The following is a 25511-nucleotide window of genomic DNA, read 5'->3' on the forward strand; positions in this document are numbered from 1 at the left end:
TGATTTACCTTTGGCTTTGGCTGTCTCTGCTCAGCCTGGCTTTGGGAGAAGGGCTATGGAACCTCTTCTCCGCTGTGGTTGAGCTTGTAGGCATGGGCTTGAGGGACAGCAGGACTTGGTGGAGCTGTTTTGAGACAGGAGATCACTGAGGTTGTTGGTGCTGTACCCCAGTGTGTAAGTGTGGTGCTTAGAGAGGTGTCCCAGCTGTGTACTGGGTCTCTGTAGGCCCTAGTCTGGTAGAAAGGCAGGCACATTGTCTTGTGCCATCTGCTGAGGTGGTGCTATGATAGGAGCTGGGTTTGTATGGCTCCTTAGAAGTGATCAAACGGTTTGCTGTGTGCAGGTTCCCAGTCGTTGAAATTCTTGTTTCCCTTTCCCTGACTCACTGACTTCTCTGGGCCTCTACTTTTACCCTTTTGCCCATAGTATTCTGGAGGTCTGGGGTCTGACGTGGCTGCACCTAGCTGCCCTTGTATGATTGTAGCATACAGGAGCTCTTGCTGCCGAGCTGGTGTGTGCTTCACAGTTGAACTTACCTGTTCCCCAAGTACTGGGGGGGGGGGGGGGGGGGGAAGGAAGGGAGGAGTTGGCCTGACTGCTGAACTGGTCCTTGTTGGGTTGGGTCTGGCCATCTTCCCTCATCCCAGTGTGTGTTGGGAATGGAAGTATTGGAGTACATGTGTTTCTTTTTGACAGTGTGTGATCACACAGGCCTGTTGGTAATCTGGAGATCTCCTTTGCTTCCCAGGGTTACTTAGCAGCCAGTGGGCAGAAAGTTGTCTGGATGTTGTTAGGGTATTTGGATTCTTTTTTGTTTTGAGACAGAGTTGACCTGGGGCTGCCCTTGCACTCACAGAGCTCTGTCTCTGCCTCCTAAGAGTTGAAATTGAAGGTGTATACCTGCCACCCTTTGCAGGATTTGGTTTCTGAACTTACCTTTCCATGTATTTACTGACTTAGCATTTATGTGGATGATATTGTCATCAACCCCAATTAGATGCGTAAGAATTTTCAGTAATACCAGGTATACCCTGCGTTCTGCACTGCTGTGGGCACTGAAGTGTGTGGATAAAGACAGATGATGCCACACCCATCTTGTGCTGTCGTTTTTATACTAGGAAGAGTGGCTGTCCATACAGTTTGGTCGGTGACACTTTGTCCTGAGACCCTACATCCTTGACCAGTGTGCTGGTACCTTGGTTTACAGAGTCCCTGCTGTGGTGTCCTCTGAGGATGGGCCATGACAGGTAAAGCTGTCTGTAGAAAGAAGGATCTCACTCACGTCTGTACTCTGCAGCTGGACGGCAGCACTTTACTCGTGGCGGCAGATGTGGTGCTTCTGGCAGTGCAGGACAGACTTCTAGATAGGCCATTCTCTATCCCCTTGTCGTAGGGACGGATATGTGGGTTACTCTGAGGAGGTAGTCCCATACCTTTTCCATAGAGCAGAGAGTAGGGGTTAGCTTTGGCTAATGAGCACTGTGGTGTTAGATGAGGACCTGGGGCCTTGGACAGACTCTGGGGTGGCAGAATGGGGAAGTAAGGGATGGCATGAAAGTGAGATCTGGGTTGGGGAGCAGAGCTCTGAGGATCTTGCTTGAATAAGAAGATACCGAGAGTATGTGGCATGATGACTTACCTGGAAAGTGGCTGGAAAACCTGATTCTTTGTAGATGGGGCTCTGATCTTATTTGGAGTTCCTTGATGGCTTTTGAGGGATGTGTGCTGTCCCTGTGGCAGTGACTCTTGTCCCTTACCTTTGTGAGGTAGTAAGGGTATCCTTGGATACTTTTTGGCCTTGAGGGCCTCTGCTAGGCCTCAGGATGATTGTGGGTAGTTTTGGCTTTACCCTGCTTAGAGCAGCTCAAAGACTGGCCTTCCTGTGGCCAGGTAGAGCCAGCTGCTTTCCACTATCTTGAATCTCCTGGCTTTCCAGTGCTATACTTCAGTTTGGTGACTTGGGTAGAGAGGGGCTGGTGCAGGCTGCTGACTAGGTTAGGAGATGTGCTATCTGGTATACTGCTCTGTCACCTGAGAAGACAGGTGTCTGGCGATTGCAGTGCCCATGCTGGTCTCTGAGGGGTTAGAAGTGATCCCTACACCTTACCTGCTGAGCTCAGAACTGGGCCCGTGTGATTGATACTCCACAGCCAGTCAGGATAGCTCAGTCTTACACTGGTATACCTCCTTTCTCGTACTCCCTGCATTCCCAGCTGCTGCAGATCAAGCCACTATGCTCCTGCTGGACCCTCCTGTTCCTCTGTCACAGCACATTCATAGGACTCTTAAAAGAGAATAGGTCACAGGTTCTGTAATCCTTTTAGTCTCACCTGTTGTATGAGCTTGTTAAACCCCTGGCAGGAAGAACATCTAGGTTTGACTGATGGGAAGTTTCATTTAATCTTCTCAGAGAGAAAATGATGAAGAGATGAAAGCTGCCAAAGAGAAGCTCAAGTACTGGCAGCGGCTTCGACATGACCTAGAACGTGCACGCCTGCTAATTGAGCTGCTGCGCAAGCGGGAGAAACTCAAGCGTGAGCAGGTGAGGCCCTTGGGTTCTGCCACCTTCCAAGGCTGTCTCTGGGTGGACCTCTTGCTGCTGTATGGAATGTGGCTAGAGATGCTCTGGAGTGGCCCTGTGTACTTGCTGGCTTTATGCTGCTATCCCCACCCCACAGCATATCCCTACTTTCTAGTTGGTCCTGTGGTGTCATTTTTGGGTAGCCACCCCTGAATTTGCAAGGCCTTTAAAGGAGACTTCTGCCTTGGAAGAAGCACATGTCCTTGCGTAGAGAAGGCTGCTTTGTGGTAGGGTGCTAGCCTGTGTGTAGGCTGCTCTGTGCTGATGGTTGGAGTGTTACTTCTGTGACTGTGCGGTATGTGAGCTGCCATGGTTTCTCAGAGAGGTGTACCCACAATCTTCTAGAGACAGTGTGTACTGTCGTTGCCAGGTGAAGGTGGAGCAGATGGCTATGGAGCTCCGGTTGACACCGCTGACTGTGCTGCTGCGCTCAGTCTTGGAGCAGCTACAGGAGAAGGACCCTGCAAAAATTTTTGCCCAGCCCGTGAGTCTAAAGGAGGTGCGTGTTGCTGTGTTTCACTGTTCTGTCTCTTGTGTGGCTCTGGATCTGTATTGCTGTTTGATTAGTAAGCATGTAACTGGGAGAGCAGGCTACTTGCATTCCTAATTCTTATTATTATTTAATGAATATATTATTTAATATTTAATGAATGTTTAATGACTAATTTTAATTATAAAAGAGTATGAGTCTCATTGTAAAGCATTGAAATGCCTAGGTACAGGCTGGAGAGATGGCTCTGAGGTTAAGAGCACTGGCTGCCCTTCCAGAGGTCATGAGTTCAATTCCCATGGTGGCTTACAACCATCTATAATGAGATCTGGTGCCCTCTTCTGGCTTGCAGGTTTGCATGCAGACAGAATGTTGTATACAGAATAAATAAATAAATACATCTTAAAACAAAACAAAACAAAAACCAGAAAAGCCCTCAGTGTAAATCTCTACTCAGAACTTAGCTACTGGTGATGTTAGCCCTGATGGTACTCCATTTGATATTTTTTAGTTAAAGAAATTGAATTGGAAAGGTCCCTGCAAAGATTGGGCTTAGTTTGATTGGCTTACTGTTGCCACGTGAAATTAGTCTTGCTGGGTGGGAGGTATGTCTCAGGTGTGATTGATTTTATAGATAACATAAAATAAATTTTGTTTTTTTTCTTTGGTTTGTAAATGTTTATTTTTTTCCTAAAATTAGGTACCAGATTATTTGGATCACATTAAACATCCCATGGACTTTGCCACAATGAGGAAACGGCTAGAAGCTCAAGGGTATAAAAACCTCCATGCGTTTGAGGAGGATTTTAATCTCATTGTAGATAACTGCATGAAGTACAATGCCAAGGACACCGTGTTCTATAGAGCTGCAGTGAGGCTGCGGGATCAGGGAGGTGTTGTTTTGAGGCAGGCCCGGCGTGAGGTGGACAGCATTGGCCTGGAAGAGGCCTCGGGAATGCACCTGCCTGAGCGACCTGTCGCAGCCCCTCGGCGGCCTTTCTCCTGGGAAGAGGGTAAGAAGCCAGCACTGCATCTAGGAAGAGGGCGGATGCCTTTTCCCTCAGACTGCAGTGATTAGGATTCCAACATGTGGCCACCATAAGTGCTCCTGAGCGTGTGCTCTTTCATTTTCTACTTCCACATGTGTTGTACACGCAGCACATCTTGGGCCTTGCTACATTTCACATTCAACAGATGTCTAGTTGAGCCCAGATCTGGATGGCATAGGGCAAGAAGACAGTATAGCTGAGGATTTCTACCTGAAGGGCCTGACCTGGCTTTTCAGGAAGTCTTACAGCGAGCGAGAAGACAGCTATTTATTGGTAGTTGTATTTCAGCTGAGAAACAAAAGCAGGAGCTAACATTGGCTTCACCTCTGACCCTCTCTCTTGGATGCTCGCAGGTGTTCATAGAGGGCCTGGCCTTAGCCTATCTCTAGGACTTGACCTAACCCTCCAGGGTGAGCTTTTACTTTGGGCCCCACCAATCACATGTTGTTTTGTTGCTTATCAGTTTCCTCCAAGCTAGATGGTGTGTGTTTTTTGTTTTTTTTTTAGATAAGGTCTTGCTGGTTAGCCTTGGTTGGCCTGGAACTCAATATGTGGATCAGGCTGGCTTGGAACTGACAGAAATTCATCTGCTTCTGCCTCCTGAGTGCTGGGATTAAGGATGTGCACCACCACATCTGGCCTCCAGTTAGTTTTTGTAAACATTTTGCCCCTGTGGAAATTCAGTAGGTGAATGGGGTTGGTGGTCCACTTGGAGCAGGAAGTTTTCCTGTATTCACGGTTGTTTCCAAAACCCGAGATCCTGTTTTGACTGACCTACTTTTCTCCTCTTTCGCAGTGGGACTGTGCTGATTTATGTCTCACTTCATACTTTGTTTTCTTCTGGATGACCAACTGGTCACTGTGTCCTTACTCTTTGTTTTGCTTTTCCATTGGGCTACATTTGTGTCTTAGTGAGGAGTCAGGGCCTCAAAGGTCCCCTGACTTCTGGCCTAGAGTGACTGTCTGTTAGTACTCAGGCATCTGCAAAGCATACAGGTTAGATAGAGTTCTTTTCAAGATAGGATGTAGTGCTAGACATTTGTAGTCTCAGCACTCAGGAAGATTGTCGAAGTTCAGGGCCAGTCTGAATTATAGTGATTTCCAGGCTAGTGTGAGTTATACATCCTGAGTCCCTGTCTAAAAAACACAACTGATCCAAAAAATATAATTAGGAAGTAAGCACAAGTGGGTTGGAGTGTATGGTTTGCTAGTGTTTTCCTGGCATGCCCATAGCCTGGGGTTCAATCTCAATACAGCATAAACTGGGCAAGGTGGTTGCAAGCATTTTAATTTCAAAGTCATCTTGGCTACATAGTGAATTAAGGCCAGCCATGAGACCTTGTCTTGAAAAATAGACATGCACGCATGCGCTCTCATATGCACAGAGGTAACAGCTTCTAGAAGCCTAGATAGATCCAGTATTGTTAGATCAGAGCCATCTTGTGCTGAGATGTTCCTGTAGCAGTCTCTGCTGGAGCTGATAGCCACCAGGATTATAGAGAGAGTCCTTTATGTACATCTACATTCTCTTCTCCAGGCTGTGTGTCAGGCAAGCGTGGTGCTCCATCCTTCTTGGTTGTCACAGGACACGTGCCTGTGACTATACTCTGGATGGTCTTGGCTGTTAGAAGCAGAGGAGCCCAATGGCATATGGAACCTTTTACCCCACAGCTTCTGATACTCATGCTCTCTAGATGGAAGGGGCTTGGAGGTCTCAAAGTTGACACTTTGAGGAAACTGACTCTGCCATTGCTAAGTAAATTTCTATGCCAGGCTTTTTGCCAAAGAGGAAAGTAATAATGAAAAGTAGAAATTTGTATTTTCTTTAGTGATTGGACTAGAAAGAAAGGGGGTGGTTTGTGGCAAGGCTACCTTTGGGTACATCTGCCACTGTCCTGAGCCCTCTGCCACTGTCCTGAACCCTGCTATAATGAAGATACTAGTCCTTTTAAAAAAGAAGCAGACAAGAAGGGCATGGTAGCTCATGATTGAAATTCTAGCACTCAGAAGGTTGAGGAAGGAGGATTGCAAGTTTGAGGCGAGCCTGGGCTATATAGTGAGGCTCAACAAAAAAAATGAGCCTTGAAAAGTTGAGATGGTTTTTTTTTTTGTTGTTGTTGTTAATGATGATTATGTGTTTTATTTATTTTGGTGCTTTAAATGAAAAGAACTTTGTTTACTTGAATTCATTTGAGAGCTTAAGTTGAGATTTTGTTAGAAATAGTGTAACTGCAAGCCCATAGGGGGCTTTATTCACACCTTGTTGCTAGTTAGTGTTGTTCTTGTAAACAGGACACTTCACCTGGACTTGGGTTTCTGGGCCGGGTACCACATCTGGGCAGATCTCCTTTATGTTGTCCCTCTGTCATCCCTAGGGGCTCTTCCTTTCTTTTAAAGAATTTCTTTGGCAATTTCACTAATTTAAGTTCTTTAGTCAGCATTTGGAAGACTTGTGGACTCTGCAGCCTAGTGTCCATGGACACAGTGATTCACAAGCATTTCGCCTAGGATGGCATTTGTGACGTGTAAACAGTCCATGTCAACATGTCGGCACACTGTCACTTCCTTTGGCCGTCCATATTGTGTCTGTGCTGATGCATAAGGTCTCCTGCATTTCTGATGGTCTTTGTGCCCCTCACTTGGAATGGGCTCTTCATACAGCAAGACTGAGTTGGGTCCTGTTCCAGGAGAGGCCACACATGCTACCTGCATATCTTCTCCTGTGGCCACACTATTCTTTGTGTCATACTGACTGGAAGAGAAAGTCTTTTAGGAGTGTCTTTTTTCTCCTTTAGGCAACAGATTCAGATGAGGGTAGAGGACACTATATGGCATCAAATGGTGAAGCTGGAGCTTTGGCCAGGGGCAGGCTAAAGAATAGTTGGGACCAATGTGTTATTCTTAGAGGTGCCCAAGGATCAGGTGACTAATGATGCATGTTGTTTGGTTCAGTGGACAGGTTGCTGGACCCAGCCAACAGGGCCCACATGAGCTTGGAGGAGCAACTGAGAGAGCTACTGGACAAGTTGGACCTCACCTGCTCCATGAAGTCCAGCGGCTCACGGAGTAAACGGGCAAAGCTGCTCAAAAAAGAGATTGCTCTTCTCCGAAACAAGCTGAGCCAGCAGCACAGCCAGCCCCCACCCACAGGGGCAGGTACAGGAGGCTTCGAAGATGATGCAGCTCCACTGGGGCCGGACACGGGGGAGGAAGGTAAGCATGAAGGGGTGGGAGGGTCACACCCATGGACATGGGTGTTTCTTGTCAGGCTTGAGTGCTCTGTAGTAACCATGAATTTATAAGTTTTGAATGTCATAGAACTCTGATCACTGCATATTCCACCAGGTTTTTGATGCCCTTTGAAAGGATGTTCTTCTGGTTGTTGTCTGCTGTATTTTGCCTTTTAGTTTACAAGCCTGAAGGCATGGAATGAGATTTTCTTTAACTTGAACCTGAAGTGCTTTTAAAAGGGTAGTTTAGAGCTGATGCTGTGTTGAAGGTGGCTTCTGCAGTAGGAGCAAGAAATGTCTTTGTTATATTTTGTAAACTGAGGTATAGAGTATTAGAGAATGAAACAGCCTAAAATTGTTTTGACTTTGCGTGTGTAGGTTAGAGGAAAATTAGTGTGAGTTAGTGTCTCTCCTGGTACCTTACAGGAACTGGGGCTCGAACTTAGGTGGTCAGGACTTGAAAGCACCTCTCCCTGCTAAGCTCTTTTGCTGGCTTTGTGACAGCTTTCTGAGAGGAATAATTATTGCTAGAGCACACCCAGCCCTGGGCTGTAAGGGTGGGAAGGAGACTGCCGTACTCCTAGGCAGAGGCCTGTTCCCAGATTGCTCAGCAGCCTCAGGCCTTTCCTGTCCACCTTCAGTGGACACCATCTTGTCCTAGCAGCATTGAATGGCATCTGGGAAAGATCTGGACAGCTGAGATGTTAGGATGGGGAGGACGGAGAGGCAGGAGAGACTGTCTGCTCGTGGGGTACATGCATGAGGAGGTCATTGTATGGAGGCCTTTGTATGTGGTGAATCTAAGTATGGAAAGTCTAGAGAATCAGCACACCCTTCAGTCCACTTGGCTCAGTCACCACGTTTCAGTTCCATGAAATGGGAAGAAAAATAAGAGCTGCTCCTGCCACTGTTAGCAGTTTGGCTTATGATTTGCCTGTGTGTTTTTCTTGCCCCATCTAAATAAGAATAGGGAAAGAGTAAAACAAGGCAGATGTAGTTGCGATTTGCATTTTGTTCTGTATGGCTATCTGTGCCAGATATGGCTCTGACCTACTCCTCATAGTGACACGGTTTCACTAGGTTTGTGCCAGTCCTGTAGATTGTTGGTGACAATCTTCTAGTCCACTTTCTCCTTCTGGTTGCTTCTTTTATATGGTTGTGCTAGGCAACCAGCAGAAGCTACGGCTAACGCCACTGAGTTCTCCTGGCCTTAGAATTTACTTCTAGTATGTCCAGTTGTAAATTTCACATACTCCCTTGATTGGTCCACACAGTAAAGTTTTTATTCTTCAGTGTGTGACATATTTCTTCCTCATTGTCTAAAAGCCTAATTACTAGCACATGGCAGTCTTCTGCCGTGGTTGAGGGCTCTATGTTTTCTTTAAGGAACATTTGTTCATGGGACTGTTGGCAGACAGATGTACACCAAATACTGCTATTCTTTGCATTCTGTGGTGAATTCCACCTAGAGCTGTTTCCTGGTTCCCATGATAGCCTTTTGCAGGCCCCTCTTACTACTGCTACAACTGGCTGAGGAGGACCCTTGGCCTAGCCACCCAGTGATCTGTCACTATTTGTGCCGAAGAGTCAGCTAGGGAGGAAGGGGATAGACAGGACAGCTCACTGATACTGCAGTGGCTTGCTCTTGAAAGAGAAACCTGACTTCTGTCCTCACCACTATGTGCAGGTATGCAGAATTTCATTTCCTCCCCAAAAGGTCTCTGGTAAAATGAGTGCTAGTTTTATAGGGTTGAGGTTTCTCTTTTCACCTAAGTCCCTCAACTCAAGGAGGAGCCAGCAGTGTCCTTGGAAGAACTGGTCTGGTGGGGTCACTTTGAAGGAAACATATTGGTGATAGCTGAGACAAATGCCTAGAAAGTTGTTGGCCTGTGTTTAAAACTCAGGAAAAGAACACTTTCCTTTTAGCTGAGAGGATCAATGAATGGAGAAGGAAATAGCCCAGCAGTCCATTCTGAGGCAGAACTGTGGGGATGGAATTTAGGACCCTTAAAGAGATCGAATTTCAGACAGGCAACAGGGTAGTACATAAATGTTGGTGTGGATAACAGAAGCAGAACTGTGAAATTGCTATATGTATGTTAGGATGGAACCCCAAATTCAACACAATACGTACGTAGTTCAGCATATTCTTCTCAAAGAGCATGTTTTGCTTGGGTGAGGTCACATGCCAGAGGCAGAGGCAGGTAGAGCTCTTTGAGTGTAGAGTTCAGCCTGGGCTACATAGCAGTAATAATGGGAAAAAAATTTCCATTCTTTTCTTGAGAATGACCATAGATTTTTTTTTTTTTTTTAAATCCGGGAAGGCATTTCTTAATGTAAAATAAGCAGTCTCACTTAAATAGTAATTAAATAACACTTTTGTATTTTGTGACATTTAGGTTGTTTACATTAGAGGAAACAGTATAGCTGTTGGCAGCAGGCCCTAAAGGCCACCATCTGAGGAAGGAAATAGGTTCTGGCTGTCTTGGGTGGTAGTCATGCCCTGGCTGCTACTGCAAGCAGAAAGCTATTTTTCAGGAGGCCTTCCATGTTGACCTTAAGGTTGAAGAGCTCCGGTCAGTTGAAGGCTGAGAGACGCCTGGAATGGGGCCATTGATAAGCCTGTGGGACAAGTTTGAGCTTGTAGACCTTTTTATTCATTAGGGTTTTAGTGGATTAACTAGGACCTTTGGGGAAACCAGGGTCTATGTGCTGTTGAATGGGGCTTACATCTTGTCTATGGGTAGCTTGTAGGGTGTGCATGCTGAAGATTCTGGGACATATTAACACTGCCAATGGGGTATCACTGTTTACACAGCAGCCAGGTGCTGCTCCTGCTGTATGTGCCCTATGTTAAAACTCAGCAATGAGTACAGTGTAGACTCTGCTTCTTCAGGGCTGGCAGAGGAAGAGAGCAGGAGATAGATTGCGGATGGAGATGGTACAGTTTCTAGCTATGTGTTGGAATGTCTCCACACACTTTGCTGTGGTAGCCAGAGTTGTCTGTGGCTTTGGTGGAAGCATTAAATTGGCTTGGTGGCCTTGTAAGTGGAGAATCATGGTCAAACAGGGACTAGCTGGTCCTGAGTAGATGTCTGTGTAATCAGCATGTGATAATATGAGCAGCTTTTGCCTTACTGCTTTATGTTGTAAATCCTGGTTGGTGTTTATTTGAATATTGGCATTCATATTCATGTTGGAGTTGTGTGATGTTGATTCTGGAAGTTAAGTAATGTCCAATTGTTAGCACACAGTGAGGTTTTGAAAATAAAAAATGTTTTGCATTTGTATATTAACTGCCAGTAAGATTTCTGCCCAAGGGACCTGATGGGGTTGTTAGTTGTGGCGCTAGTGCTGCCCAGTGTGCCGGTGTGAGGGTTCCCTCATCAAGGAGCCTGATAATCTTAAGTGTTGCTGAGGGTCACATAATTTTAGTGGTTCATGTGGCTCCATGGCTACTGGAGATGGCCTTTCACTTGGGCCTGTACATAGCCTCTTGTATCCAGTGTGATTCTTTTTGTAACACCCAGGAGTATGTCAGTTAACTATGTGGTGGTGGCTGGGAACCTGGTTTCCTACTCGGGGGTTACCACAGAGCAGGGAGAACACAGATCAGTGTGCCTGGCCATGCAGTCCCTCATGGGCAGGCAGCTTTTGATTAGACATTGCTTAGGGAAAGTGGAATGTGGTGGAGTCCTTGTGCAAAGGGCCAGGCATGTTTAAATTAACTCTTGTCTTGGCAGTAGTGACTGAATCTAAAAGTTCAGTAATAGGCAGAAAGTGGGTCTTTGGTACCTCTTAGCCATGGAGAGAATGGATAGGATATCTGTAGTGTCTGGAGCCCTGGGCAGGAGGCCCCTCAGGTCCCATGTCTGCTGGTCTTGTACTGCTTGGAGATGCCCATTAGCCTTGGCCCTGAAGAGGCCATAGAGACTGGATTGGACATTTTGGGACCCTGAATTAGGATAAGGTGCTTGGACATTCAGGTGGGAGATGGAGGCAGGAGGCAAAGTCAAGAAGTGTGCAGTGAAAGTGAGCCTGATAGTGGTCACCTGCCTCAGCCGTGTGCTCCTGTACCAGCCTACATAGGATCTAGTGCCAGTGATTTCTGTTCTCACGCTTATGTGCACCAAGAATGCCATGCACAGCTCCGCATTGTTCCTGATCCCATCTTTTCAGGGGCCCTGTGTGCTCTGCACGCACTGTGCTTCTAAAACTCTTGATGAACCCCTAAACAAGTGGGCAGGAAGAATTTTGTCATCAGCCAACATGCCAGTGATTCAAGATTCAGCATTTCCACTTCATTGAATTTTAATCTCCAAGCACAGATTTTTTTGGCCCTTGTGGCATGAGTTTATGCATTGTTATCTTCTAGATAAAGCTTTTCCACAAAAGACCTCTTAACGGGCTTTTTGTTGATGCTCTGCTTCCTCCCCTTGGTGGTAGAGTTGCCTCTAATAGGCTCCACCTGCACACAGTCGGCCCAAAGCCACCTCACTTGCAAGGGGTGCTGTTTGAATTTCCTGTCACCCTCAGCCTTGCATTGCTGAGTGGAGGTGCTTAGGAGAACTTCTCTGGCCTAGAACATTTGTGATCCAGAGGCATAAGTGGAGCTTCATATCGTGTAGCTTTTCATTTCAAGGGGACTTTTGAATTTAAAGTTTTGTGACATAGTGTAAATGTTTTGTGGGCAGTTTGTAGTTTGAACAAAATAAAAACCATACCTAGTGATAATATATTCTACTTTGGCTTGTTTAAATTGATGCTCTTGGTTTTTCTCTCATGTCCTAGAGTGAGAATCTCAGAGTAAGTGTTATCTAGAAAGAACCCCTAGCTAGTAGCTTCGCCAAGCAGGGCCTAACCGTACACCATGAGCTTCACTGCCATTCTGTCGCTTGAGATTTTTATGTGTGAAGACAGGAATATAATACTCTCTGGGGTTGAATTTAAATTAAGATATCAGGTCCATATTGTTTTCATTTTTATTTTTTTATTTTACGTGTATCAGTGTTTTGCCTCTATGTAAGTGTACCAGGTGTGCATGCCTGGTGCCACAGAGGCCAGAAAAGGGCATTTGATTTCCTGGAACTGGAGTTACAGACAGTTGTGGGTCGCCATGTGGATGCTGGGAACTGAACTTGGGTCCCTTGCAGGAGTAGTAAATGTTCTTAACCAGTAGATGCTCTGAGCCAGCTCTTAGCTCGCATGTTGGTGAATTATAAACACTTTGTTAAAGAGGTTGAAATGATTTTGTGGGTCTTTTTTATTTTTAAAGATAATGAGGTGGGAAAGTAGTGCCCGCAGGTCTGGATAGTCCAAGGGAGTGGAAGGTCATCCTGCCTCCATAAGAGTCTTCCTCAGCCACCCCCACTCCCAGAGCTTGGGCTTTGACTTCGAAAGCCCTGGTTAGACAACTTAACATTTGTTTTCCTTATCTTCGCCACCTGGTGGTGCAGCATAAAGTGCTGTGGGGACCTTTTTAGGCTCCCTTAGTTCTGTGACTTTTCACCTTCCTCAAGGTAAGTGAATATTGATACAGAGATTGTCTTGAACTCAGATAAGATTTTTAATATTGCTGTGTGTTAAATGCTCTTTCACAGTTTTTTCCAGAAAGTAACTTGTGCACCTGGGCTTAGGACACGAGGCCCGAAATCTTTGGTTAGGGAAACACACACAGTGTTACCTGACGGCCCCGGGCTGCACACTGCTCAGCAGACCATTGTGTGTGATGCTGTTTCCTTAGATGAATTAGTGTTTTGGTGGACTTCACATTTATATAAGTTTTATAATAGATTTTATAATCTTCAGTTTTCAAAATCACTTTATTTATAATTTTTTCAGGAGATAAATCTCCCCCTAAACTTGAACCATCAGATGCATTACCTCTTCCTTCAAACTCGGAGACTAATTCAGAACCACCAACCCTCAAACCAGTAGAACTCAACCCCGAGCAGAGTAAACTATTCAAAAGAGTCACATTTGATAATGAATCACATAGCACTTGCACTCAGAGCGCACTGGTAAGCGGACACCCTCCAGAGCCCACCCTCGCCAGTAGTGGCGATGTGCCGGCGGCGGCGGCCTCCGCAGTGGCGGAGCCATCAAGCGATGTAAACAGACGCACTTCTGTTCTCTTCTGCAAATCGAAAAGTGTAAGCCCCCCAAAGTCTGCCAAGAACACTGAAACCCAGCCAACTTCTCCTCAGCTAGGGACCAAAACCTTTTTGTCTGTAGTCCTTCCGAGGTTGGAGACTCTACTGCAGCCAAGGAAAAGGTCGAGGAGCACATGTGGAGACTCCGAAGTGGAGGAGGAGTCCCCGGGAAAGCGTCTGGATACAGGTAAATGTCAGGGGCAGCTCTCTCCAGGGATCTGTTAATACAAAACCATGGTACTGAGCTCTTGTTTCTGCAGCATTCTCTTCATTTCTGGAGGTGAAGACAGACAACATGGATTTTCATTCTAAAGCTGAGAGCTGTTTGCAGGCAGTGGCCATTCAGCCCCTTGGTAGCACAGCAGCTGGGTATGGCTGGCCCTGCCTGTCCTTTGTCCCCTTTCTCCTGTCCCTGTGGGTTTTTCACACATTAGCTTTGAATGTGGTTTGGTTGAGTATCTTGACTATCATGTTCATGGATGTGTGTAAACTGTGATCTGTGAATGGGGACACCTGGCACTTCGATAGACCCAAAGTGTGTGTGTCTCCTGAGGTCAGTTCCCACAAACCCAGAGTCATAGATTTGAACCTGAACCTTTCTTTCTTGAAGACTACTTGTTCCCTGGGCTCATCTAAAAATAATCTATCATCTCATTACTTATAACACTTTGCATAATTGGTTTAAGGAATATTTTACTGTTTCTTCAATTTTTTTTTTTTTTGTAGCTTGTTTTAGTATACATCCATCGTACTGCTAACACCTGCCCCCCCATCACACTAAAAAAATGTTTCTCATTTACTCCTAAGCTTTTTTCCTTTTAATGGAGATAATCCTTTTAAAAATAAAAGAAAGCTAGCCTGGCATGGTAGTGCATGCCTGTAATCCCAGCACTTGGGGAGGCAGAGGCAGGCGGATTGCTGTGAGTTCGAGGCCAGCCTGCTCTACAGTTCGAGTTTAGGACAGCCAATGCTGCACAGAGAAACCCTGACTTAGAAAAGAACAGCAACAAAAAAAAATCCTAGTTAGTGGATTTTTTTATAATCCTATAGCTGTTAGTAATTACTAATAGCTATATGACAGCTATTACTAATAGCTATATAAATATTAATTTATTCCTGTATTTTTTGTGCAGGTCTATGCTACAGTGTGCACATATGAGGGAGGGAATAAATTTTTAGGACACTTGTGGAATTTGTTATCTCCTTTGATTATGTGGGGTTGAACTCAGGTCATTGGCTTGGCAGTAAGGGAATTCAGTTCCCACTGTACCATCACCTCGGCTCACTACTGAGCTGTGCTTTTTTTTTTTTTCGAGATGTCGCCACATATGCCTATATCTTTAGCATCTCCATGAAAATTCCCTGTGCTGTGCTTGAAGAACCTGGCTTGGCATTCCTCACAGCCTCCTATCTAAGCCCTATATAAAACATAGTAGGGAAAGGTGTATTTGTGTTCTTGAACAATGACTGCCAGCATCAGATTTTCAACATCATTTTTTCTGTTTGAGACAGGTTTGTATTTTTGTTTTTGGTCCTTGATTAAAGGTTGGTTGTTATTCTCTGTTCTCCTGTCCCACCTAGATAACCGTCTTAGTTACTTTTCTGTTGCTGTAAAGAAACAACAATGATGGAGGCAACTTATAAAGGAAATCCTTGAACTTGTGGCTCATAATTCTAGAGGATTAGAGTCCATGGCCATCATGGCACTGAGCATGGTAGCAGGCAGGCATGGTGTTAGAGCCTGTATCTGATCTGCAAGCTTGGGGCTGTTGGGAGAGGGGAGAGCTCAAGCAAGCAGGAGAGCGAACGCTAACTGGAAATGGCTTGGGCTTTTGAAACCTTAAAACTTACCCCTATGACATACCTTCTCCAAAAAGATCATACCTCCTAATCTTTCCCAAACTGTTATACTGACTGATCACCAAGCATTTAAATATATGATCCGGTAGGGACCGTTCTCATTCAAACCCACATTCCATTTCCTGGGCCCCTATAGACTGTGCCCATATATCACAATACAAAATTCATGTAGTCCTACTTCAGAAGTCTCCATAGTCTCACAATTTCAACAGTTTAAAAGGCTGAAGTTGGGTTTGGAGACATGGCTCAGCAGTTAAGAGTATGACTGTTATTCCAGAGGACCAGAGTTCAATTCCCAGCACCCACATGGCAGCTCATAATTGTCTGTAACTCAAGTTCCAGTGAATCCAACTCCCTTATGTAGACTTACATGTAGGCAAAACACCAAATTACAAAAAAATATATTAATTAATTTAAAAAGTCCAAAGTCTGAGACTCTTAATTTTAACCCCTTGTTAAATCAAACAACAACAAAAACCCAAACAAAAAACCAGATCACATACTTCTAACATACAATGGTACAGAAAATACATTAACATTCCAAAAGGGAAAGGGTGCATAGTATGGAAATACTAGATTAAAGTAAGACTTTAACCCAGTAGGGCAAACTCCAAATCATAGTATGTCCAAAACACACCTATGACTGCAAAACACACCTCTCTCGGGCCGGTTCCATGCTGTGTTTGCAGCTCTTCTTGGTAGACAACCATGACTTTGGCAGCTTGAACATCTTGAAGTCTCCAATGCAATCCAGGCTTTGCTTTCACAGTTTCACACAATATACTTTCTGGAGGTCCCCATGCAGGAATTCCCCTGCCACACAACTACTTGGTCTCAGTGGCTTTCCTTAGTGGAGGAAGAAGATCCAACAGCCCTTTTATTCTGGAATCCTTCAGAAGCACTAGGCTAAAGGGCTGTATCAGGCTTCCAGCTTGGGTCGAAACCTGCCCTTGCTTAAATTATGTTAGCATAAGCTTTGGTTTGTTGTTGCTTTTCAAGAACAGATCGTTCCCCTAGGCCTTTCTTCACACAGATTGCAGGATTAGCTAAGTAGAGTCCTATCCTCAGGATATTGCTCCCTTCATTCATTTCTCCTTACTTAATCTCTTTTAGCATAAACCTTGGGTCCAAAATTAAATTTTGTGGTATTCTTTTTCTCCTTAAACTAGGTATTTTGTGTTTTCTTTTTGTTTCACTTGCTCTTTTTCATTGTAGATACATGTAAGAGTGATTACTAATAGCTTTATGACAGAGTTGTTATTAGGTAAAATCTTTACCCTCCCCCAAAGTTATAAATTCTAATTTAGTTTCAAATGGTTCTTTGTTTTAATTGTTGTTGTTTGTCCAAGACAGGCTTTCTCTGTGTAACCACAGTTGTCCTGGAACCTGCTCTGTAGAGCAGGCTGGCCTTGAACTTGGAAATCTGCTTGCCTTTGCCTCCCAAGCACACTGGGATCAAAGGTATGGGCCACCACCTCCTGGCTTCTTGGGCTGATTCTTAGGAAAAGGACAAAACCAGCCACATTCTTTGCAGAAATATCACAAGAATGGTCTTTAGCCCAGTTGCTAATGTTGTTTGCCCTGAAGTCTCTTGAGTGGGGCTTTGGAGACTACTGTCTTCCAAGCTCCCATTAGAATGGCCCATTAAACCCCACTTAATAGTGTTCAACCTCTAGTCCAAAGTCCAAAGTCTTCCAAGATCCAGTATGGTCAGGCCTGTTACCCCAGTACTTCCTGGTACCAGCTTCTGTCTTACTTTTTTCTTGCTGTGAAGAGTAACTTGTAAAAGTAAGCATCAAATTTATGCCTCATGTTTAGAGAGAGAGTCCACCACCATCATGGTACTGGAGACTTAGCTGAGAGCTTGCAAGCATGAAGCAGAGAGAAGGATTGCTAACTGGGAATGGCAGGGGCTTTGAACCTGAAAACCCAACCCTAGTGACACAGCTTTTCAAACAAGGCCACACTTCAAACCTTCCCAAACTGTTCCACTAACTGGGGACCAAGTGTTCAAGTATATGATTGTATGGGGCCCATTCTTATTCAAACCACCATTTTAAAAAATGCATTTCCTTTCAGGCATGTTAGTGTTGGATGATTTCTCCTGCATATCAGAAGGGAGCAACACCTAGGTCTTGCTGATGAGTGAATTCTGTTTTCTGGAACCTTGCCATGTGGTCTGGTCAGAGAGTTGGGTGGGCAAGGCTGGCCTGGTATTCTCAGTGGACTGTTGACACCTCTTCATTCTTTCCTTTCTCTATCTGTTGGGTTACCTGGCCTGAAGCACCACACCCAGAACATTTCTTACCAAAGGCAATAAATTGTGATGTGTTTGTTATCAAAATAATTCCTTAAATTTTTATTTCTTTTGTGTGTGTAGGTATTGGAGAGTGAATCCAGGGCCCTGTGGCAAGTTGTATACCATCCCTTTAAAGTAGTTTCTTTTATATTCATTCATTCATTCATTCATTCATTCATTCATTCATTCATTCATTCATCCACTCATTCATGTGTGTGTATGTGCGTGCACTTGCATAGTCGAGCACATGTGCTTGCATGCCACAGCATGTTTGTAGATCAGAGAATCAGAAGATTCTCTCAACTGTGTGGGTCCCAGACATGTGTAGCAAGCACCTTTACACTGACCCATCTTGCTGACCCTTTTAAAAAAAATTTGAGACAGACTGGTCTTTGAACCTTTTCCCTAACTTAAATAGGCCTTAACACTTTAGCCACCTACCTCAGCCTCTGAAGTAGCTGAGTATGTGTACCAACAGGCCCAACTAATTTCATTATTATTTTGCACTCAGTAATTTTATAGAAACTTCTCTCAAAGCCATCTTATTTTGATGAATTGATAATAGCACTTTAAATTTCTGTAACATTTGGTTTCTATGAAGCAATTTCAATGTGCCACAAGAAGTAGATTGAAACTGAAGTTGTTTGAATTCTTGGGAGTTTCTGTAACTTTTCCTAGCCATGTGAAGGACTTTAGAGGCTTTTTGAGTTCACTGAAAGACCTTTGTCACTGAAGTGGTTGGTCATGGTTTGCTGTGCTCTGGTCCTGGGAGATTGCCCGGTGAATGTCTCAATACCGGGTGACGTGTGCACAGGATGGAATGGAAACAGCCTTCTGGCCCTTCAGGGTTCATATCTGTCAGCAACAGAAAGTCTGTTTTGACCCTGCAGGACACTGTAGGAAAAGCTCTCGCCATGTTGCTGCTGGCCAGACACCCTGCTGTGTACTTGGCAGCTTCTGCCAGGCAGCCCAGTTAGCCATATGGGCTCTGCTAGACCATTTGTCACCTGAGGGCTAACACCACAGAGTTCACAAAATGTCATGGGTGTTCACATATGACTAGAGTTCTTTTTGGGTTCTCAGTGATAACGGTGAGTCCCAAGCAGTCTTAACTATAGACCTGTAGTATGTGTGCTCCCCCGTGCCTTTGATTCTGACTGAAATGGAGATTTCTGCTTTCTTATTCCAGAATGGCAGTAGATTTCAGTGGATGCATGGTGAATTCCTAATCGCACTCCTGAGCAGCCGGGAGCCTTATTAGCACTAAGATCTGACCCTCAGGAGCAGGAGGCGTCTACTGCTGCATCTGCCTGGCCCTTGGTGGGTCAGGCATGGGCTGAATGGGCCCATTCTACCATCGGTGCTGGCTGCGCCTCCACCTGAACCTTCTGGTGCTCTCTGCGCACCTGGATTTCTTGTTCCAAGTTGCAGTTCTTCGCTGTTTGAGGACTTGGAGTATTCAGAACCTTCTGATCTTTTCCAGGTTCATCTGGCACTGTGAACTTTTAGGGAATTCTCTGGTGCTCTTCAGTGCACTGCAAGATTCCAAGTTAGATTAAGTATGGACTGACTTATTCTAAAAACGCCCACCCACAGACCTCACTTGCTCATGCCTGCAGGACAGGCAGGACATGTGGGCAGTGCAGAGCTTGGTGTCACTACTTTTATGGTTATATATATATATTTTTGGAGCTGGCTTCTGTGTTGTAGATTCTTTACTCTGCCTGTTTATTTCCGTCAATGGACCATCAGGCCAGGACCTGTATCAACTCTTACTTTGATACGATACTCGGTGCTGTGGAGATTCTCAATGAAGTGGGTGGTGTGGTGGTGGTGAGCAAGCAAAATTTCTTCCATGGCCGTTGACTGTTGAGGGAGGAGATGATTCCTGCCCTTGCAGTCAGCCTAAATGGCTTCTTACTGTTTTCTAGGTTCTCAGTTAACTACTAATGTGCCTGGGTAACTCACTCTTTGGATCCTAATTCTTTTCTCTTAACCTCGACTTGGACTGGAGTTCTGCTAAATGGCCTCTTGGAATGCAAAGCCTTCGCTGCCTCCTTGCCTTGCTCCTAGTTCTTGAGGATCACATTGGAACCATCTGCTGAGCCATCCTCTAAACAGACACTCAGACATCTACCCTTGGAGGAGCTCTTTGTCTTGGGCCAGCCTACCTACCCCTCTCTAAGTCAGCCCAGCAGCTGAGAGGAGCCCTGGTGCCTGAGCAGACATCTTTGGCGCCTCAGGTCTTCCTGGTGCTGTGGCAAGAGCTGCTGTAGCTTGGACAACACAATCCAACAGTTTGAGCCTCATCCTGAGCATGTTCAAAACTGGCCTGTGATGACTGGGGGCTCTGGTTTTAGAGGAGCTTGGCCTAGGTGTCTGAAGGGACTGTACATGCGCACTGCCTAAAGCGGGGCCTGAATAGAGCTCCCTACTTGGTTGTTAGCATCTTTTATTTCTTTGTTCTCTACCTGATTGTCCTTCTCCTTTCTTCTCTTTTAATTTCTCTTGGATTATTAAGCATTGTGATAGTCTTGTTGGTAGCTGTGCAAATGCCTGCTGAGCCAACTGAGAAGTCCTGCTGGAATGGCCCTTGAGGAGTCATTTTGGCCTGGCTTCTGGCCTGTCTTGGCTGTGTGCAGCAGTGTCTTCCTAGACCGAACTCCTGAAAAGCAGGGTGGTAGGTGGGGTGGCATGGTTTGCTGTGCTTTAATTGAAAGGCTGAAAGATTGACCCAATGTGAAGTTCTTCTGGAGACAACAATGTCATCAGATGATAATAGATACTTCTGCCGCCACCCTGAAATGATTGCACTGAAATGAGTGCATTCCTAGCCTGGGGCACAGTGTCCAGCATCGGACACAAGGTTGTTGATGTGCAACAGGTGGGAACAAGTTGGAGCTGTGGGCAGCATGGGCCTGTGTTGTTATGTTTCAGATGAACCAATGGATTCTGCTGACATAGCTCTCTGGTGGTAGGTGGAGCAGCAAGGATAAGGATGCACACAGTGACCACACTCTCAGGCACATCTCATAGGCCATGTGGGATCTGTAGAGGGTGGAGAGCCTGGTTGGTCTAGTTTACCAGGCCCTGATAATCTCACTGGCTGCAGCCTTGTGAGTTCTTGGCATTGTGTGGGTTGGGAGCCCAGGATAGAAAGGACTGTGTTCCTATTTTACCTTCATGCCTCAGCTTTGCCAATAGACCACCTGGGACTTGCTCCTGGCCTGTGGATATGAGCTGGAGACCTGAACACCCCAGGGGCCCCTTTACTGATAACTCTGTGTACCCAAGTTGTACCACAGAAAACCTGGCACAAGGAGAGAGCTTTTAGGGGTACTGTGGTAGTTAAAAGCCTGGGGCCGGCCCTACCTTGGGACATAGTTGCAGTGGTACTTTTGTGGGTTCCTTTGGGCTTGAGGAAGGTGTTTGAGCTCTGCCTTGGTCTTTGGAGACCTCGGGACCCTTTGCAATGTGTGCTTGGGGTTGTCGGCTCTGTATAGGAGACATTTCATCTTTTTATTTTGACTGTCAAGGGTGGCGGGCGTGTGTATGACCCTACACAGTAAGCCTCCTTGCTAGGTGGGCACTTTGTTCCCACCCTGCAAAGCTGATGGGAGAGTCAACATAGGAAGTGGATCACAAAGGAGGGAGGCAAAGACTCCAGGCTCATACCTGGCTTTGTGTCAAAGCCACATCTTGCCCATGCTGTGGCTGCAAGAGCCTTTCAGGCTTGTGTCTGTGGCCCGCATTGCCTCTCAGGACATGCCCTTGGCCTTGGAAGGCCAAAAGAATCTGGTTGGGCCATGCAAGCACCCTAGTCCTGTTTAGGCAGCAACATCCTCTGGAAAGCAGGCCTGAAGAACTCTTTCACTCAGCAGGCCCCAGGGGTCTTTCCTGGAAGCTTCTCAGGTTTCACAGTGACTGTGCCAGCTTCTTTTCCAGGTGCTTTGTGTTTTTCTGTCAGGTGTGAAAAACTTTGTGTAAACTTAGGAGCCCAGATGCAGTATGCCTTGGTAATTAAACACTTGGGAAAACTAGAGAGAGGTATTTAGTCATATTTTTCTTCTCTGAATTATAAACCTCTTAGTTTTTCCTTTTTCTTCTAGGGGCTGTTTAGGCCCTGACAAGGCACTTTGCGATGGGTAAAGCTGTTGCCATCTTGCTGGGCACACCAGTTGTACATGGATCCTATCCTGGGGCCTCTTCCTATGACAGAGATGCCAGTGATGACCTGCTTGTCCAAGACCTTCAGACTTGCAGACCTGCTTGCAGCTGCCTGCTCTACCTAGCAGTGGCAGATAATTCTGAGCTCATAGTCTGTAAGATCCTGGGTCCTGGAGCAAGGACTTTGCCCCTCTGTTCGTCCATCCAGTTTGGCAGGGATACCTCTGTGATGACTCTGCTGACCTAAGTCTGTATTGTGTGTTGTAACCTCCAAGGCAGCAACATGTTCCGCCATTTCCTAAGGATTCTTGGGCCTTGAGGCTCTTTAAGAATGGGTTGTGGCTTCTTCCTTGTCCTGTATCTTCTGCTTTGCCAGTGCACAAACAAGAGGCTTTTCAGAAAGTCTTTTTCAGTACAAGCAGGTCCTTTTCACAGGCATGTGGGAGCATGTAATGAAGACCTTGTAATCTAGACAGTCATCTCAAGTGTTTCTAAGAAAATGTTTTTTAAAATAAGTGTTATACTTAGAAAAGTAGTTTTTTTTTTTTTATATTTTTAAAGTTATATGGGGAAGATGGGCATGTATGAAAAAAAAATGTCAGTCTGCTCTTCCTGTCTCCCCTGTTTCAAGTGGGTACAGTCAGAAGGAGCAGGCAAGCGTGTACCCTGGGAGTGTGATCCTTCTGTTTCAGGGAGCTCTGTGCAGGGAGCATGGATGGATGTGCCTTTTCCTACTGACTTAAATTAAAGGTCAGACTTACTTGGGAGGAATATGCTGGTTGCATTGACTCAGATCTGTCTTTATTAAAGTACTTTACAAATATCCAGATGATGTGGTTGTGTTTGTCCAGACATTATACCTCATCACCAGTACGGTTCAGCTCCCTTTGGGAGGTGTGTGTGTGTGTGTGGCTTGCCTCAGTAGGGCCAAGCTCCATGACTTTGGTGTTTGGGGCTTGAGATTGCTCTGATGAATTGGGCCTATACTTTCTAGTTTAAAGTGTTCTTTCCAACATCTGTAAAAAGTTCTTGTTAACATCTGTATTTGGAATTTTATTTTTTTCTGATGCTGGTGGTAAGACCCAGCGCCTGCTTGCGTGCTAGGCAAGTGCTCTACCACTGCGCTTTATTGCCCTGTTTGTTTGTTTTTGTTTCTAAAACCTAATTTTCTACTTATTATTCCCTAGTGTGGTTTTGTGGAGTACTGTAGTATTCCATCACTCTAGGGTACTGGAGGGCCTTTGTTTAGACAGTGCTCATTCCATGTAGAGTGGGCAGTCCAATTTTTGTTGTAAACTCACAGTCTGTTTGATGTTAATTTGGGAGGTGCCAAGGATTTGTTTTTGCTTTGAATTCATGGAACTTGTGGAAATTACTTTTTGAATATGCGAAGAACTGCTCTGACTGTTTCTACTCTGATTCGCTGTGCTTATTTCTCTCACCAGCGCATCTGTCCACTAAGGTCATGGAAGTGAGAAATAAGATTCTGGGTTTTGTGGACAAATGTTCTTTGTGGGTCTGAAAATGTTGTTGAGGTTGTAGAGTGCTTAGCTAGCATACACAAAACCCTGGGTTTGATCCCCAGCACCACATGAACCAGATGTGATGGCTCATGACTAACCCTGGCATTCGGGAAGATGAGGAATTGAAGAGCAGCTTGGGCTTGATGAGGCCCTGTCTTATGAAAGCACAGTTAACTGGAAACATACTCTAACTTTAGATAGGACAGGAGTGTAGGAATAAGTTGGGCTAGAGCTGCTGCTTTGCTGTAGGTGACAGTGAATCTCTCTGCTTCCTGTGTTCCAGGTCTCACCAATGGCTTTGGGGGCACTAGAAGTGAGCAGGAGCCAGGCATTGCCCCGGGGAGGAAAGCTGCGCCCCGGCGGCGCTGTGCATCTGAATCCAGTATTTGCTCCAGCAACAGCCCACTCTGTGACTCAAGGTAGGCCCTGTCCCATGGAGCAGGCTGAAGACCTGAGGAAGGCTGCCTTGGATTAGTTCGTGTGCTCTGCCATTCAGGGACAGTTTCTCATGGGATAAATTGATCTGCTTGGTAGGTCCTTTCCCCCTACACACACACACACACACTTGAAAACATCTTGGGCCAGGCTCAGTGGCACACACCTTTACTCCTAGCACATGGGGGCAGAGGTAGAGGCAGGCAGATCTCTGTGAATTCAAGGCCAGCCTGGTCTACAGAGCGAGTGCAGGACAGCCAGGGCTACACACAGAGAAACCCTGTCTTGAAAAACAAAACAAGAACCCTTTCATTGGAATTATGAAGCATTTTCGAGGGTACACAGTGGTGAGAAGAAGTAGCTTCCAAAGTTTCTCTCACACTCTAAACCTCAGGTTTTAATAAAAATAGCTCAGCTGTTATGGACACATACTTCCTTTTTTTTCCTGCTCAATAGAATTTAACTGGAAGTTAGTAAAACACGGAAATGGTTAATCTAAGTTAGTATATAATTAAACTTGTACTTTGTACCTTCAACACCCAGTTTTTTCTCTTATTGAGATTGTCATCTGCAGTGCTCTGCCTGTCTGTATTAAGGTGGCCACTTTGTCAAGTGGGTAAGAATGATCCAAGTACCCTCACTGGGACAGGCTCACTTTCCTTGGGTCTCCACACCACATAGTCCCTTGGCAGCCCAGCACCTGATATAGGGTGAAGCCACAGGCAGGGGCCTCTTCACTGTAATCTCAGTTTGACTCATCTCTGCTTTTCCTCTTGAAGTTTTAGTACACCCAAGTGTGGGCGAGGGAAGCCTGCCCTTGTGCGAAGGCACACACTAGAAGACCGCAGTGAGCTGATATCTTGTATTGAAAATGGGAACTACGCTAAGGCGGCCAGGATTGCAGCTGGTGAGTTGAGATAGGCTGTTTTTGTGGGCATTTTGGAATATAGACAATGGATGGAGAGGCAGGGTCTCCCATAACAAAGTCTTATCTTGGGCCTTTACAATTGACCCTGTCACAGCAGGGTGGTCATTCCTAGCTTCAGGCCACAGTGTAAGGTAGGGGAGCCTGCTAGGCTGACGCTGTGTGGACTTTCCATGTCAGCTCCAAGGATGGAACTACCTGCTATGACTGAGGCTTGGGGCTTTGCTGGGGCAGCTCTCTGAAGGCAGCTGTGCTCTAGGTGTCAGGCCAGAGACTACAGGGAATCTGGACTGCAGTGAGGTGTGATAGCGCTGGAGGTTCTGAGTTACAGAGAAGCTAATACTTCTCTGTTTTCACAGTTTGCTGCTGTTAGACAGGATCACAGGAACTGGTTGGACACTACTTACGAGAGTAGTCAGTGTGGGCTTCTGCAAGGTGGACTCCAGGGCCATGTCCGGGGCTGCTGGATGCACTTAGTGAGGCCCAGAAGAGCAAAGGTGGGGGAAGCTAGGACTTGTATTTGGTTTTTTGGTTGTAGTAGGCATCTGGTATATGCCAAGGACTTCATCTCTAGAATAGAGGTTCAAGTGTGCTGAGGTATAGGGGGACCTGGAGTCAGGTGTTAGAGTTGGAAATGATAGAGACCAAGAAGGCCTTGATAGGCTTCTAGGCCTGACCTCCACAGGAAGAACATTGAGGTAATCTGTCTCTTCCAGGCTGAGGTGGTAATATGTCTTCCTGTTCCAGTAGCTAGGGAAGCTGGGGTCTAAGTATTGGGACTTTTGACAGCCAGCAGGCTT

General features: G+C 45.7%; 1 protein-coding gene across 4 annotated transcripts in view; it reads left to right on the top strand.

Annotated features, from left to right (window-relative positions):
• The window catches only part of Brd1 (bromodomain containing 1), a 44443-nt gene that overhangs the window by 15330 nt on the left and 3602 nt on the right, over positions 1 to 25511 (top strand). The window contains exons 3-10 of one of the 4 annotated variants that reach the window (XM_055626945.1): positions 2411 to 2542; positions 2952 to 3080; positions 3772 to 4084; positions 7073 to 7333; positions 13192 to 13502; positions 13585 to 13689; positions 23635 to 23770; positions 24566 to 24687. In XM_055626945.1, the coding sequence (XP_055482920.1) occupies positions 2411 to 2542; positions 2952 to 3080; positions 3772 to 4084; positions 7073 to 7333; positions 13192 to 13502; positions 13585 to 13689; positions 23635 to 23770; positions 24566 to 24624 (1446 nt within the window). In that variant the 3' untranslated portion in view covers positions 24625 to 24687. Of the gene's footprint in view, positions 1 to 1157; positions 1248 to 2410; positions 2543 to 2951; positions 3081 to 3771; positions 4085 to 7072; positions 7334 to 13191; positions 13690 to 23634; positions 23771 to 24565; positions 24694 to 25511 lie in introns of those variants that run through there. The other 3 variants (XM_055626946.1, XM_055626943.1, XM_055626944.1) reach the window with 3 other exon arrangements.

Source organism: Psammomys obesus, unplaced genomic scaffold, assembly GCF_907164565.1.
Source record: "Psammomys obesus unplaced genomic scaffold, mPsaObe1.curated_primary_1811, whole genome shotgun sequence".
Taxonomy (NCBI): domain Eukaryota; kingdom Metazoa; phylum Chordata; class Mammalia; order Rodentia; family Muridae; genus Psammomys; species Psammomys obesus.